General features: G+C 40.2%; 1 protein-coding gene across 1 annotated transcript in view; it reads left to right on the top strand.

Annotated features, from left to right (window-relative positions):
- Positions 1 to 17,278, top strand: part of slc1a7b (solute carrier family 1 member 7b) — a 124,269-nt gene that overhangs the window by 50,717 nt on the left and 56,274 nt on the right. The window contains exon 2 of the mRNA XM_028588027.1: positions 4,220 to 4,299. Within this exon, the coding sequence (XP_028443828.1) occupies positions 4,220 to 4,299 (80 nt within the window). The remainder of the gene's footprint in view (positions 1 to 4,219; positions 4,300 to 17,278) is intronic.

The following is a 17,278-nucleotide window of genomic DNA, read 5'->3' as shown; positions in this document are numbered from 1 at the left end:
CAGTAGAATAATGGACAAGTTTATTTCCTGAAATATGGCTTGTTTTCCGTTTGAACGCATTGTCATCACTATTAACAAGATTTAAAATGACCCATTTTTCAAATTTGGATATCATTTCAAATTTGGAATTCAACACAGGCCCAGTAACTACATAAAAACTTCACTGTTGTTGCATAAAATGTTGTTTGTGTTTAGCCTACATCATCAATTTCGGTCTGTGTACTTTTTTGTTTATTCGATTTTCATTTCATAAACAGGTATTAAAAAACAAAAAACAAATGGTTATTTGATTTTCGTTTTAAAATACATTTGAAATTGAAATATAAGGTGTTTTTTTCTTTTCATGGTCAAAAGGGGATGGGAGAAATTTAAAATATGCTGTGATTTTCATTTTCTATTTCATATAACAAAAATAAAATCACTCGGAAATAGAAATGAAAAAGGCTTGTTTTTTTATATTCAGAGACCGGATGTTGGCATTTCCAAGGCAACAGCGCCAGAGTAGCCTACCAGTGTTGCTTTCAGCTCAAGCTAAAATTACTTTGGAAACCTGTACTCTTGATAATGCTTGGGGGGAGTGCATTGCATTTTAAATTTGACGTTTTACATTGCACTTTACACTTTCAAATTATCATTTTACATTTCAACTTTGCTTTTTCAGTTTCCTTTTTCTTTTTTAAATTCAATTATGGCATGATTTTTCCTAGTAGCGTAGTAAAATAATATTTTTAATTTGATCTTGCTTCGTTTTCTCTTTGGACTTTCAATTTAAATTATGAATAAATATATCCTCCATATACAGTATCTCTGTGGTATGATACACTCTAAATCCTGATTTATAGGATAATTCTCAAATAAACTATTGTTATGTAGAAAATCACCTAACTTATTAGAGACCTTCTCAAGGATCTTGGAGAGAAAGGGAAGATTAGATATAGGTCTATAGTTGGCTCTGGTTCGTGGGTGGGTTTTTTAAGAAGAGGTTTTATCACAACTGCTTTGAATGATTGTGATACATAACCTGTTAATAAAGACATATTGATTGTATCTAGTAACAAAGTGTTAACTAAGGGTAAAGCTTTTTTAAGTAGCCTAGGGATAGGGTCTAAGAGACAGGTAGATGGCTTAGCTGAATAAATCTTTAGCGTTAATTAATGAAGGTCAATAAAAGAAAAAGCAGTCTAAAGGCCCTGACACACCAATCCAACGGTCGGCTGTCGGTCTTAGTTGGGCCGACGGCAGAGATTCTGTGGAAAGACTATTTAATCTTTAATTTGATGCCATATGCCAGTACAATGTTGAGGGTGTGGTTAAAACAGTGAGTGGGTTTATGTACACTCAAACTGAAACCAATCAAATGTAGTAGTGAGATAAACGCTAAGGCTGTTGTTGTCAACGTCCAAATGGATATTAAAATAACCTACAATCATTACTTTATCTGATTTAAGGAATAAACTTGGTAGAAACTCAAATAAAATATATATAGATAAAAAAATAAAAGATAAAAATACTAAATTAATAAATCAAAATAACGTAACTATATAACAACCTGGAGTGAGACCGGGTTGTTTTGTGTATAACTCTTCTTTTGTTTACTTTTGATTTAATTGATTTGAGTTTGATTTGACACTGTGGTTATGGAAATATGAATTTGTAACTACTCCAACGGAAGCGCAGAGAAACATGCAGCACCCCACCTCTGACTTCTGGTTTCAACTCTAGATTGTCATGATTTAGGAACGCTCATAGACTCGGTCAAATTTCTAGATACGAGAGCGGCTCTGTCCAAAGTGGGATGAATGCAGTCTCTCCTGATCAGACCATCAGGATTGTGTGGTCTGTGTGCGCATTCACCTCTCTCTCTCTCTCTCTCTCTCTCTCTCTCTCTCTCTCTCTCTCTCTCTCTCTATCTCTCACCAATTTGTATTTTATTTTTCTAGCACTAATTAGTTTCACACTGTCTGTTTCAACTGATCATCATTGTATTACATTTAGCCTATGAAAAAGACGTCAAATTTAAACAGTAGCCTAAACAGTAAAAGAGGTATGATCCTGGGGAAAAAGTGCCCAGACTTTCTTTAAAATCAAGCCGTTTTGCAATTTGTTGAGTTAGGGCGACACCTTAAACTTTGTGAAACGCTTCCTACGACAAATTCATGAGTGTACATGCCGTGTTAAATTCAATTCAATTTTATTTATAGTATCAAATCATAACAAGAGTTATCTCAAGAAACTTTACAGATAGAGTAGGTCTAGACCACACGCTATAATTTCCAAAGACCCATCACTTCCTGTAATTCCCACATGAGCAAGCATTTAGCACGACAGTGGCGTGGAAAAACTCCCTTTTAGGCAGAAACCTTGAGTGGTGAGTAAAACTTCCTTTTAGGGAGAAACCTTGGACAGACCCAGGCTCTTGGTGGGCGGTTGTCTCCCAGACCTCCTTCATGCTGTTCTCCTGCAGTTTCTGCTCTACCTTCTTTCTGTATTCCTCCTTTGCCTCTTTCAGCTTGACCTTGAGTTCCCCCTGTAAGCATCTCAGCTTCGCCTGGTCCCCCTCTTTAAACGCCCTCTTCTTTTTATTGAGGAGGTCCTTGACATCGCTGGTGATCCAAGGTTTGTTATTTGGAAAGCAGCGTACAGTTCTTGTGGGAACTACAATGTCTATAGAAAATCAGATAGTCAGTAGTGCAGTGTGTGACTCCCTCAATATCATCACCAATGTCATCCTGCAGTACATTCCAGTCTGTCGACTCGAAGCAGTCCCTCAGGCCTCCTCTGCCTCAAGAGACCATTTCCTGAAGTAGCGTGTGGTTGTAGGTTATCTGCGGACAAGTGGAATGTACTGTGGTTGTAGGAAGACCAGGTTGTTATCTGATCTCCCCAGCGGTGACAATGGAATGGTAGTGTATGCATCTCTGACATTCGCATACATGATGTCGATTGTTCTGTTCTTCTGTGTAGGGCAATTAACAAACTGATAGAAGGCAGACAGGGTTGAGTCCAGTGTAACATGATTTAAGTCCCCTGAAATTGCAATGAAGGCTTCAGGGTGCTGAGCCAGAAGCCTCGCGACAGTTGAGTGGATGACGTCACATGCAGTTTCAGTCAGAGCTTGTGGAGGGATGTAAACACAAACAACAATGGTGTGTGATAGCTCCCTAGGCATGTAATACGGACGGAGACTCACCACTAACAGTTCAATGTCTGGGCAGCAGATAGTTTCCTTCACCGTCACATGTCCTGTCACCATTTAGTGTTGACAAAGAGTGCAAGCCCCCCACCTTTGTTTTTGCCACTTTGTTTAGGGTCTCTGTCCGCCCTCACAGTTCAAAAGCCGGTTAGCTCCACATTAGTGTCCGGGATGTTGCTTCTGAGTCATGTCTCTGTGAAGCATAGTAGGCTGCACTCCCTGTATAACTTCATGTTCTTCACCAGGGCAGCCAGATCATCAGTCTTGTTAGCCAATGAGTTCACATTCCCCATCACAAACGAAGGAATGGACGGCTGGAACCTCCATCGCTTTTCTATGAGCCTAGCCTTGACTTTAGCTCCAGCTCTGCATCCTCGGTATTGTCGCCTTAGTTCCTCCGGGATCGGGTGAAATGTGCCGGCATGTCCGCCGTGTCCCATTGTCCTCAGTTCGAGCAGTTCTTCCCTTGAGTAAATTAGGTTCTAGACTAGTAAGTCCAGATATAGCCATATCCATAGGATATCCACGCGAAGCGTAAAAAAGATAAAAAGTTTGCAAAGGAAATATACTGTGGAGGGCTGAGCCTGTGTGAGATAGAACTCAGTAGCTGTACAGTATGTGTGTATTGTCCCTGAGTGAAAGGAGTAGAAGCATTAATCCTTATTCACAAGACAAATCTCACAAATACACACATAAAGCCTGTCGTTTTAATGGCCAAAAGATAAAGGAAAATAGTCCAGTAGCTTATTTAAGACATGATATATCCATCCTCATTTCATTAAGTCACAGGTCATTTTTAATCATTAATTTGTTGATAAAAAAAAAAGTATTCTTCACTCTTCCTTTCCTAGGACATTGCAGTGAGAGAGCTCATTTTTAGCTCTGGCAGTGCTCCAGACATCCTAACAATGTGTTGTTCCTGTTCATTATTTTGGAATAACATCAGTTTCCTTTTCACTAGCTATCTGATGCTTGTCCTAAAATTACCTGTGACTACATTTCTTATTCTTCTTCTCATTCTGACAGGAGGTGAAGTACTTCCAGTTTCCTGGAGAGCTGCTGATGAGGATGCTGAAGATGCTGATTCTCCCGCTCGTCGTGTCCAGGTACTGACGTCTCCTTTGCTTCATTAAAATCCTCACATCTTCAACCCATTGGCTCAAGATTGACATTACAGTTTTCAGTTTTCTGTGAGTTATGATACTTTAAGTGTATATTCATATACTGTAGATTCACAGCAGGCTGGAATGGAAACAGTATGCTTAGGGATAAGGAAGTGCAATAAAAAAGCTCACAGTGTGAGGGGCATGGCCTATTAAAGCTTTTACTTTTTGGGCCATTTATTATAGAGCCACCGTCACTTTTTGCGAGTAACTAGCTTGAGTTTAATTTAAAGCGAGTACACAAATGTTGAAATTACTGAAAATGCCCATCCCCACTAGTAGCCATGATAAACTAGCGCAATCTTAAACCTAAGGCAACTAAAACACTTATAAAGGTTGTTTGTTGTTAAAAAAGCAATGCGTTTGAATGTATGTTTTGTTTTTGTTTTTAAATAAAGAAATGCTGTTAAAGTAGACCTACGTGAATACTGGTAAAGTAGCCTAGGTCACTGCAGGTGAATGGGCAACATTTTTAACTGATCTATCATCATAAAACTTACAATAAAACTTATATCTTTTGTATAACAAGTTTTCAGAAATATTATGTTTAAATGAGGCATTCACTTGTTAAATATGTGCTCCATATCCAGAAAGGAAATGTGAGCATTGGATAATGCCAGGTTTTAGGATATCTCTTTATATCACTCAAGAAATCAATATAAACTGTTATCATCATGTTTTTAGGTATACAATGTTGTTAGGCTATGAATGATATGTGAACTGTAAAAAGCTTCAGAATATAGGAATGAAAATGGAAAGTTCAGTGTATGTTATGGCGTTTTACCATTACATGGTACCAGCTCGACTCACCTCAACTCTACTCGCCTTTTTCGGTTTTCCATTATAAAAAAAGTCCCTGGTACCTGCCACTAGTGTTGTTCTTGGCGGCCTGTTTTAATTTTAGTTTTAGTCTAGTCTTTGTGTCAAGCTGTCACTTTAGTTTTTATTAGTTTTAGTCAGGTTCCTACTCTTTTTAGTCCAGTCAAGTTTCAGTCGACTAAAAGTCTAAGCATTTTAGTCTGATTTTAGTCAGAATTATCCATGACTATTTTTGTCTAGCTTTAGTCGACGAAAACTGACGACATTTAGTCTAGTTTTAGTCAATGAAAATTTTATTTTAGTCTCTTTTTAGTAATGCAGTTCTATTTAACCCAGTCAACATAGTATACGTACCTAGTAGTATAGACAAAACCAACATTTTCTTTTAGCCAAAACACTATTTCAAACAAGTTTATCTTATTCTATTATATATATCTTATTGTTACAATATAGACTCAAGAATATATCCATTCCAGACACAGAAGATGCTCTGATTTGAATTTACAACATATTTATTTTACCAACCAAACATGTTAGAAGTACACACACATACATTTAAATAAAATAAATAAAATAGCATCACATGACAATGCCAGAAAAAAATTTATACATTCAAGTTGTACCTCCTTGTGGCAAAGAAATCTTGAGCACTAGTTGGTTTGTCCATCTTCTTGGGTGGGACTTGCTTCACTATTAAAGTGATGGTTCAGAGTAATTTCACCCTAGGGTCCTTTGCACCATGATCTTGAGCCAAACAACCCCCCAGAAGCTTTTTTTCACCTGGGTCGAACATTGGGAGAGTTAGCATTATCAGCTGAATAGCTTAGCGCAGGGGCTAATGGATCCAGGTTTGTATTTCATAAGTTACCCCACTAAAAATGCCCAAAATGATACCAAACTTCTACACTAGTACAAATAGGTTATGCACTCATAAAATGATGGATTGGAAAGTTTGTAAGTACACCAGAAGTTTATGTAAATAGCACTTGCCTGTTGGCTTCTGCTCTCTGCTGTTGTTGCTGCTACTGCTACCGCAATAAGACAAGTGTTTAGGGAGGTCTACAAATTACAACACCGAAAAGAGATACAACAAAAATATTTATTAATTTAATGATTAAATAAGGTAATGTCTCCAAACTTACCTCAATTATAACTTGTCTCCTGCTAGTTATACTACAGCACTTACTTTAAAAAAAATAAGTTCTACATAATCAAAACAGAAGTAGTCTAAGCAGTAGTCTTGTGAGGCATGTTAATGCCAATACCATTTGTTTAAATGTATGTATTGGTCTAGAATAAAGTAGTCAAAGTCATGTTGTTGATGCCAAATTCAATTCAGACGTTTGTCTGTCGTTTTCAGCTCCAGTGGCTAACGTTTAAAGCTAACATTAAAATGAGACACATTAACCACAGCCTCATGAGTTGGCATGAGCTTTCTAAAATAGAAAGTAACGTTACGTTAATGTCTTGCCTTACCTAAATTTCTTTCTTTCGAAATGTCGTTTCTTCTTTTTCTCGCAAAGACGAACCCCGGCTGGCCGGCCATCGGTCCCTTTCTCTGTGTCAGACTTAATTTAGTTTGTTGTTGTTTACGCTAGCTAACTCACCGCAGCTGCATCTTCTAAATAATGCTGCGAGTGGGGCTTGAGGAAGTAACGTCACCTGCGTCTCCGCAGTGCACTGATGCAGTCCCTGAAGCGAGACACAGGAAACAGAAATACTGCAAAATAATGAGACAAAATAACATTATAACATTTCGTCTCGTCTCATTTTGATCAATGAAAATGAAGAGACATTTTAGCATAGTTTTTATTTTGTAAACCACATTTAGTTTTTATTCGTCAACAATATTGCATTATACATTTAATTATAGTCATCGTCACATGATGTGATAAAGGTTCGTTGCCGACGATATTTCGTCATAATTTTTGTTGACAAAAGCAACACTAACTGCCAACAGGTACTTTTTTTTTATCACCTTCGTTGAGGTTTCAAGCGAGCTGAGGCGATAGCAAAAGGTGACGTGAAAACCTGCAGACTGCTGACTGGTTGGAGAGAATCATCACTAATCACTGTGTCATGATTCCTTGCGACAGACGGGGGTGTCCTGAACAAACCTACCATTTTTAAATAGTTTAGCCAGCTGTGTTCTTTTGCTGCCTCCAGCATCTTTTGAAACAAAATTTGTCTTCTGGCTGTGGCAACAGCCAATATGCCAAGAATCAAAAACCACACACCTTTGACGTTCTGTGTGTGTAGGTCATGGCAGTTTCCTGCGCTGTCGCAATGATGACCAGCCATGCTCGTCTCACGCATGAGACGGTACTAAATTTGTCGAGTCGAGCCGAGCCGAGTAGAGCTGGTACTAGCAGTGGGTAAGCCCCATAAGTGCTACTGAAGTGGAAATTTCCGGCTCAGTCTGAGAAATACTCATTTTGAGAACATAGGCTTTAAAGATGTGTATTTTAAATTACAACTTCCCCAGTTGATGACTTCCATAAAGTATTGAAAGTTTTCTGATATTGTTTAAATATTCAAATTATGCTTACTTTTGGTTAATGTAGGAGAAATCTACAGACACAAATAAACAAAGTGCAGTAAAAAAAACTTTAAATTGTTTTTTTTTCCCACTAGTCTGAAAGTTATGTATGCAAAATAGTCAAAAAAAAGTAGTGTTTCCCCTTTTTTACAGAATTTTTTAACTTTACATATATTTACTTTCTCATTAAAAATCCACATTAAGCTCATCATAAGCAAGTATGAAAGAATAAAATATAGGGTCGGTGACTATGACTTCACTTTTTTGGAGCATGGCAAACTACTTCAACAATATGTACCACTCAGACCAATATGATTTTGTCAGATTGTCAACTGCAACGGTTGTCCCGCCAGGTGTGGCCAATAGCCTGCTTGATGCCCTGGAGATAGGAGAGCAATCATATAAAGCCTTCAAGCATGAATGTCTTGAAACAACTCCGCCAACACTACACAAGCCATGACAAAGAAGAAGTTATTAACATTCCTAGAGATCCAAAAGGAACTGTGCACCAAATGGCCAGGCAAGGAAGTAGTTCTGAAGGCAAATCTGTTTGGCCACATGGTTCTGGTGGCCCAAAGCCAAAAACTAGGCATGAGCGATATGTTTGCCTCATTCTCTGGGACCTCTATCATAGCTGGGACCTCTAGCTAGGGATGTCACGATTTTGATTTTAAACCAAAAATTGATTTAAATGCGCTTTTGATGTTGACTATTGTAATCAGAAGCAGGATCGGCAATTCCCCTGAAAAAAAAACTGGGCTGGCATTCTCAATCAATGACATCATCAATTGAGAAATTTCAAACAGAGTGAAAGCTCCATTTGGAGTGAAATGTCTGTTTTTTTTTCCTTTATACATCTATTGGTAACACTTTACAATAAGGTACACAAAAATGTAGGTAGTTACTGAGAAACGCATGAGGAATGAATGAGTAACGAATGGTTAATTAATAATTAGTCTCTGATTGATTGTGATTCAAGCACTAATGATTAGTTACTGGTAAACAGAATTAGCCTGACAAGCCAGACCCACATCAAGACCATTGGCATGGCTCAATCCTGTCACATTTCTGATTAGTGGTGTGTGTCCAAAACTTTGGAAGGAGGGAAAGATAATGCCTTTACCCAAAGAAACAAAATCAACTTTCTGTGGTCCAAATAGTAGGCCTATTAGCATTTTGCCTATTCTAAGTAAATTATTGGAAAAGATTGTATTTGAGCAAGTGCAAGATTACTTTACTAACAATGATTTGACCACTATGTTTCAGCATGCTTATAGGTATGGTCATTCCACCTGCACTGCAATGACACAAATGTCGGATAGCTAGCTAACATCAATTGATACCTCAATGCTGGTGGGTACACTACTATTGGACTTCAGTGCTGCCTTCGATGTGATTGACCATGACATTTTGATTTCCAAACTTCTTAGTTATAGTTTTACTTCCTCAGCAATCAAGTGGTTTAAGAGCTATTTGACGGAGAGGTCGCAAAGAGTTTATTTTAATGGTGCATTATCTTGTAGCAAGTCCCTGGATTGTGGTGTTCCTCAAGGAAGTTGCCTCGGACCTTTGTTATTTTCAATTTTTACAAATGATATGCCGTATATACTCACTAAGGCTACATTGACTATGTTTGCTGATGATTCTACTCTTTATTATGCAGCCCCTACATGTTCAGAGCTTAATCAGGTTCTGTCTTGTGAGATTAGTAAATTGTATAACTGGATCAAAACAAATAAACTTGTTCTAAATATTTCGAAAACTATGAGTATAATATTTGGTTCTAAGTATAGATTATCTGATAATCCTAAAATTAATATACATGTAAATGATCAAAATGTACAGCAAGTAAAAAAGGTGAAGCTTCTTGGACTTTGGCTCGATTCTACATTGTCATGGTCTGACCACATCAACAAAGTTGTTGCTAAAATGGGCAGAGCTGTTGCAGTAATGCGTAAATGTGCACAATTTCTAAATTCACGGTTGTTTAGTCGTGTTGTTTGTACTTTGGTTTTGTGTCATTTGGATTACTGTTCTGTTGTATGGTCTGCTGCATCAAGCAGTCATTTAAAAAAATTACAAGAGGCTCAAAATAAGGCTGCAAGACTGGTTCTTGGTTGTTCTTCGAGAACTAGTGTTGCAGAGATGCAAGAACTTCTTGCTTGGCTGGTGGTCAAGCATAGACTATCTGCTAATATGTTAGGATATTTTCATAGAATTATTAACACTCGGATTCCAAAATTTCTTTATGACAATATAATTTACTATTCAGATATGCATTCACATTACACAAGAGGGGCGAATAGTCGACAGATTTCTTTACCCCTACCTAAATCTGACTCTATGAAGAGGACCGTGTTTTATAGGTCAATTGTGTTTTGGAACAATCTTCCAGTTGGGGCTCGTGAAATCAAGGGAAAAACTGGTTTTAAAAAAATACTCAGACTGTATTTGTTTTCAACATCATAATATCGTGGATTGGTTGAGCGAGGTTGTATCATGTGCTATGTTGTTTTGCATTATTTTATTATTACTCTAATCAGTACTTTTTGTATTGTTACTTTTTCTTGTTCTTTTATGTGTATTTATATATATTTTGTGAGTTATGATTGTAATTACTCCATCCATCCATCCATCTTCGTCCGCTTATCCGGTGTCGGGTCGCGGGGGGAGCAGCTCCATTGTAATTACTCACATACACGTTTTGTATGTATTGTTTGGACCCCAGGAAGACTAGCTGTCGTCTCGGCGTCAGCTAATGGGGATCCTTTTAAATAAACAAACAAATAAACAAATCCGAGGGGCAGGATAAACGGTTGTCTTTCAAAATCCCTCTGCAAGCATTTGGATAGCGCTACAACCAACCAGAGCAACGCTAGTTGATAGATTAAACTTTTGCCGTATCCCGCCGGCAAAACTCCGAACACATCTTCCTTTTTTAAAAATGACTTCAGTGCCGTTCTTTGTTCTTTTCTCAAAGAAAAGCTTAACTCCAAGTGTGCCATCTTTGTTATTGCTCTATACACCAAACAGCCAGCTAAACTCTCTCCTAACATCAAGACTCTGAAGACATCATTCCCATGCCCACAGGTTTAATGACGTTACAAGGAAAGTGTGAAACTGTAACATACAACAGACTAATCAATTCTATGCTAGCTTTTAACATATAGCCTACAGAATGTTTAGAATGTAATTTCATCAATTCAAATATTTCCTTTCTACAGTTACACAATATAATTCATGACTATTAAATTGATAGTGATTGTGATAGTGTTTATGCTGTACAAAGACATTTTTACATGTAAACAATATTACGTTCATTCATACGAGTGCAGCCTGTCCTGTGACTTATAGTTACCTAGCAACCATGTAACATTAGTCATAGCACTATCGTTAGCGATTGTGGACAACTGAGAGTGTTAAAGTGACAGCAACGTAAATAGAGAAATTATTAAGACTTGAGGCAAATTAATTTCTTACTTTTAAGAGCTTATTGATAACAAAACACTCCCCACCTGATATGAATACACGTCACCCAACAATCTAAGCACAGTCCATTAACTTAAACATCGATTGGTAGGAGAAGCACTATTTCAGTGACTGGCCTAAGAAAGAGAACAGTCCTTCCTGGTTTAATAACCTTCACCTCAACCTGTCGCACTTTCCCATCTTTACTAGGGAAAGTCTGAGTTATCAAGAGGCCATTCATTTCTTGGTACTTGGCTGTTCCTGAGGAGAACAACACATCCTGGCTGGATGTTTGGATGGGTGGCTTGCCACTTTTTGCAGGCCTGCAGTGTTGGGAGGAATTGCTTCCTCCAGCAGTCCCAAAAGGTGTTGGACAGGTGTTGGACCTGTCGCCACTGGGACTTGTAGAGGTCCGCTACTCCAAACTCGCCAGCAGGAGCAGGAACAATGTTCACCTTTTGCGTGAGAAGAGCAGCTGGTGCCTGCAGGTTACACATTGGTGGATAATGTTGCTCACTCTTTTCTTCCCACCAACGATCCAGAAGCCAACTGAAAGGACAGACCCTTCTGTTAAGTGACGGCCTTGGTGGTGGATCTGCTCATGGTGGTATCTGATGAGCAAAACTGCAATGTGAAGCTGGCCAGGGATAATCAAAGGAGTCTTTTCACTCTGATCAAGGCTTGAGTGGTGAAGATGACCTCCGACTCTTAGAAGGCCATGAGTGTCAATGAAGGGATCCAGATTTTTCAGAGGACTGGTTTTTGGTATCCTCTCTTGTTTTTGGATACATTTGATCTCTTGGCCATAAACTTCCTGTTGTACAACTTGGATGATTATGGCTGAAGCTTGACTGGATTCCTCAACAGAAAATTCTCCTTTTGCAGTAATCATGGGCGGATCTAAAAAAATATTTATGGGGTGGCGAGAGGGGGGCAGGTATTTTTGAGGGGTGGCAACATATGTCAGACGTATATATACTGAATTTAATCACAGTTATCACAGTTTGATGAGAAATAGTATATACACACTACAAAAGGGCACAGGCTGCCATATACAAACTCAGACAGACAAACTTCATCTCATGCAATCAATGTCCTGCATTTGACGTTTCAGTTGAAACTGTTCATATTAGGAATAAGTGACCATACAATGTGATTTCACTTAATAGGAGATATAGAAGTATGATAGAAGTATATTAGGAATAAGTGACCATACAATGTGATCTCACCTAATAGGAGACAGAAGTATGATAGAAGTATATTAGGACTAAGTGACCGTACAATGTGATCTCACTTAATAGGAGATAGAAGTATGATAGAAGTAAGGGGCATTATCACAGGGAAGGCATTAAGTTAAGACACAGGTGATGAGTGGGAGATATGTGAGAGGTGGAAGCAAACAGTTTTCGACTGTGTCAGAGAGGCAGCGTTGCAGGCAGCATTTGTATAAAATTAGGAACTGTCATTGATTAGTTATAACCATCAGACTGTGTTAACACACACTAACATTTTAGCCTGGGAGAGTAGTTTTAGGTTTATTTGTTTTTTTTTTTTTTATTTATATATATTTTTTATATTTAATCTGAGCAATAGAGCTAAAATACATTCTACACAAAATATAAAAACTCATCTCCCCATCTCATCACACTTTCACACTGACAACTTTCCCTAATTATTCAAGTCATTTGTTGTTCTTAGTATGCTAGTATGCTAGTATGCAGCAACAATTTCCATACCGTGTGGACCAGCTCGACTGGAGATCGTTGGTGATGGCCCAGGCACTCTGCTTTCCCTTTCACTGTCTGAGCCCTGCACGTTATCTTGTCTCTCGCTTTCTCCCTCCTCATCTTGGTGATGCTCTCCCTCCATATCACTGCTGTGGTTTTCTCCACATCCTCCTGTCCCTGGTCGCCTTGGCTTTGTATCCTAGCTCTGTTACGTTTCTGTTGCCATTTTCTCTCCACCTCGTCTTCTCTCTCCTTCCACCTCTTTTATTTCTCCTTCCACCTCGTCTTCTCTCTCACTGAATATGCTACCTTTCCTTCTTCATTTCTGTAAGATTCAAAGTAACAATGTTTTCCTTGACAGACGTTGAATCAATATTAGATTTTTTTAGCCTACTTTACACAGAACAAACGTCAGACCCTAAGTAACATTGTATAGTTGGCGAAATAACGTTCTTCAACCTGATTTTTATCATCTCAAAATCAGCATTGCAACTATGCTGGCACTGTACTTTCGTTATAATTTCATTTCTTGATTGATGTTAATCCGTTTTGACCTCTTTCCTCCTGTGTCTCCATTCATTGCGACTCCTGGCTCCCTCGCTTTGCGACACTCAGTTTTCCAAACAAAACAGGCTGTCTCCGCTCTGGCGTCATCTTATGCTGCATTCACTGCAGTCGGACATTGGAGACGCGCGCTCGTAAATTGTCAAATTGGCCATAACTTTTACCATAATTCATTGCTGCCAACTAGGGTGGCAGCAGGGGTGGCAAGGCTTTCTTTTATGCCACCCCGGTAGATCCGCCCCTGGCAGTAATGCTGGCTCTTACAGGTGCCGTTTTCTCTCTGGGTTGTCTTGCAATGACGAACTATGTGAACAAGACGAGTCAATGCACAACACAGGGACTTCCAAGTCAAAAACTTGGCAAAGCGTTGAGAACCAAGCTGCTTGTGTGCGTTGTCAAAGTGCTGAAGGTGGACACAAGAAGAAGATGTCTGGATCTGAGCTTGGATCAATGAGGTTGTAAGAGCCTTCAGACGTGCTGGGCTCTGGTCTGGACAGGAATTGGGTCCACTCAGCCAGTTGGTGTTTTTCAGGTGGGCAGTGTGTTGCGTGATCTGCAGGGTTCTGATCTGCTGATACACACTGATCTGGACAACATGATCTTCAAATGCGTAACATTCAGTTGCTGACATTAACATAAAAGCACCTGGTCTCTTTGCAGATATAGCCCAGGACCACTTTGCTGTCTGAGTAGTAGGTTACGGCATCGAGCTGAAGGTCTAGTTCTGCTGAGATCAGTTTTGCTAACTCGACAGCAAGCACTGCTGCGAGCACTGCTGCGCAGAGTTCCAGTCTTGGCCCTGTGTGCTCAGGGTGAGGTGCAAGCTTGGCTTTCCCCATTACGAATCCAACCTGGTTGTTCCCACCAGCATCTGTGACTTTAAAGTAGGACACAGCAGTGATGGTTTTCACTGACGTGTCACAAAAGACACACAATTCTCTTCTGCTGGCTGCTGACGGTGAAGCTGCTGTGTAGCTTCTGAGGATGGAAAGCCCAGACAGCTTGGACAAGGAGGCTCTCCATGAAGTCCAGGCAGCCTCCATTTCTTGAGGCAATGGAGCATCCCAGTCACCATTCTCAGCAGTAAGCTCTCGCAGGATAGATAGCCTTGCCTTGGATTGTGACTGGCGCAACAAATCCAAGCGGGTCATAGATGCTATTGATCGTTGACAAGACACCACGCCGGGTGCAAGTTCATCTCATTGAAGACATCAAAGAGGAAACAGTCTGTGTGGAGGTTCCAATTGAGTCTGAGGCTGTGTTGCATTGGTGGCATGTCTGCATCAAGGTCCAGGTCTTTGAGGTCACTTGCATGATCGCTGGATGGAAATGCGTCCATGACCTCTTTGTTGTTTTCTGCGATCTTGTACAGTCTCAGATTCGACCTTGAGAGAACATCCTGTGTCTTTTTTAACAGATCTAGAGCAGCTTCAGCTGTAGGCAGGGATTTCAGGCCGTCATCTACATAGAAGTCACGCATCACAAAGTGCTGGGTCAATGTGGAACTCGCTGACTTGAACAGACTGGTGCAGGCCATGAATAGCCACTGCAGGTGATGGGCTGTTACCAAAGAATGGACCCTCATACGGTAATCCACAGCGACTTTGGCGAGGTCGTTGTCATAGAACCACAGAAAGCATAGAAAGTTCCTGTCTTCTTCTCTTACCAGGAAACAGTAGAACATCTATTCTGTTCTGTAAACATGATGGCTTCTCTTCTGAAGCGGATCAGAACTCCAAGTAGCGTGTTGTTCAGGTCAGGTCCAGTTAACAGCATATCATTGAGAGACACGCCATTGTATTGGGCACTGCAATCAAGTCGGCGTTGATTATCAGAGGTTTGTGGACATTACCTAATGGGGGCTTGTGGGTCAATGTCTGGGATGAGGTGTGCCCTGACCGTAGATAAGCATGATGAAGAGCCACTTCAGATGTTGGAATTTTGTCTCTGTTATTCGGGATGTCGTTACATTCTACGAGACTTGGTAGCGACATGCAAACAGTTATATCCAGAGATTCCAGCACGTTATTAGTGTGTAAGGAGCGCTTGGACTTTGGTCACTGAACACTTCAAAGAACTTTGAGTGAGCCAGTGACCTATGCTTTGCTCATCAAGGATTGCATACAATTTCACTGCCTTTTCTCTTTGGCCAGCTGAATACACATTGTTCTCTTTTAGCAGTTTTCTGCGCTCTTCAACGGGCTTTTCTCTGAATGCACGACATTTATGCAGGGGGTGTGGCTTTTTATGCAGTAGGCATAGTTTATTGCTGTTGTCCAACCTTGTTGGGGGCTTGCCAGTGTCAGATGTTGCCCTGGGAGATACGTGTTTTGTGGAAAGAGACGCTGTCTGTTTGGCTTCCAGCTGTTTTCTCGGTTGTAGAAGCCGTGTCTGCATGGACGATGAAACTGAAGCTTGGATCATTCATGATGCCAGGCTGCTGGCTGACAAAGTCTACAAAGTAGGCATATGGAGGATATGGCACCCGGTTCTGCAGTTTGAAGGATGCACCTAGCAATGCCCACTTCTCTTGCACACGGAACGGGAGTTTCAGTACTATTGGGTTGACTCCTCTTGCCGTGTCTAGGAAAGAGAGGCCAGGCAAGTCTCCTTCAGCTTTGGCTGCCTGCAGTTCCACTAGCAGGTTGCTCAGCTTCATTAGCTTAGGCCCATCTCTGCTTGTTATTCTTGGAAAACGGTCAATAACTTTGAACCTTTTTCTATTGCTTCAGCTGAGCCATATACTTGTTCAAGACTATCCCACACCATAGTCAGTCCCGCTTCTGGACGGTGGATGTGTATTGCTCTTATCTGCTCAACATGCTCTGCTGACTCCTTGCCAAGCCATTTTAGCAGAAGATCCATCTGTGTCAGGTTTCCATGCTCTATAATTTTGAGGTTTGTCATTGAATTGGAGTAAGCCTGTAGCCACAAGCTCACGATGTGCTAGATATCTTACAAAGTAATTTATGTGTGAGCTGCCATTACTGGGGTTTGGTGAAACAGGACAGCGACAGGGAGAAGGATGGCCATTGTAACTGTGTCTGAAGTGGTGCTCATCGTTGAACCCGATGTGTGGCGCACGCACACCTTCAACATGCCTGGTGAGTGGCTCATGAACATCCTGATCAGCATAGATGCAGGCCTGCTGTGAGGTAAGATGAAGTGGAGCAGTATTATTTTGATGAGGAAGAAAAGGACTGGCATCAGGTTTTAGACATGGAGGTGAGATGTTTTAGCTAGGGCTCGACGCTAACTTTTTCATGATGTTGCTGTCATCACATAACTGCAGTTCTGATGTTCTTTCTATGAAGTGAGAAGTAAAAAAAATGTTCTGTGCGTTGTGAAGGCGAGGTGAGTCTATGTTCAGCTCGCAACTGCGTTTCTCACCATTCACATCAACCAGTCCCTCCAGGATTTTGTGATGTCGCGATCGCGCCAATTCGTGCCAATTCAACCAATCACCGTGACTTTGGTGTGACTCGCAATTTTGACCAATCACCGCAACTTTTCCACAGATTTGACCAATAACCGGAGTTTCCCGCAACCAATCCCGGCAGTCACACGTGCCAGACTTTACATCAGTATAATGTGACTCTGAGTGCCACTGACCAAGCGGGAGTGAGAGAGAGAGCTTGTTTGATAAGTTAAAGTTCATGAAAGATGAGACCTGTATACATTTTAACATCAATGAACATCTGTTAAACATTTACCAACAAAACACATATGTTCAAATTTGATTCATTCAACTAGTGAAATCCACCAGCCATTTTCATATTATACCAAAACAGCCTTTTCAGACCAT

This window comes from Perca flavescens, chromosome 9, assembly GCF_004354835.1.
Source record: "Perca flavescens isolate YP-PL-M2 chromosome 9, PFLA_1.0, whole genome shotgun sequence".
Taxonomy (NCBI): domain Eukaryota; kingdom Metazoa; phylum Chordata; class Actinopteri; order Perciformes; family Percidae; genus Perca; species Perca flavescens.
This window is presented reverse-complemented; position numbering and strand designations above follow the sequence as displayed.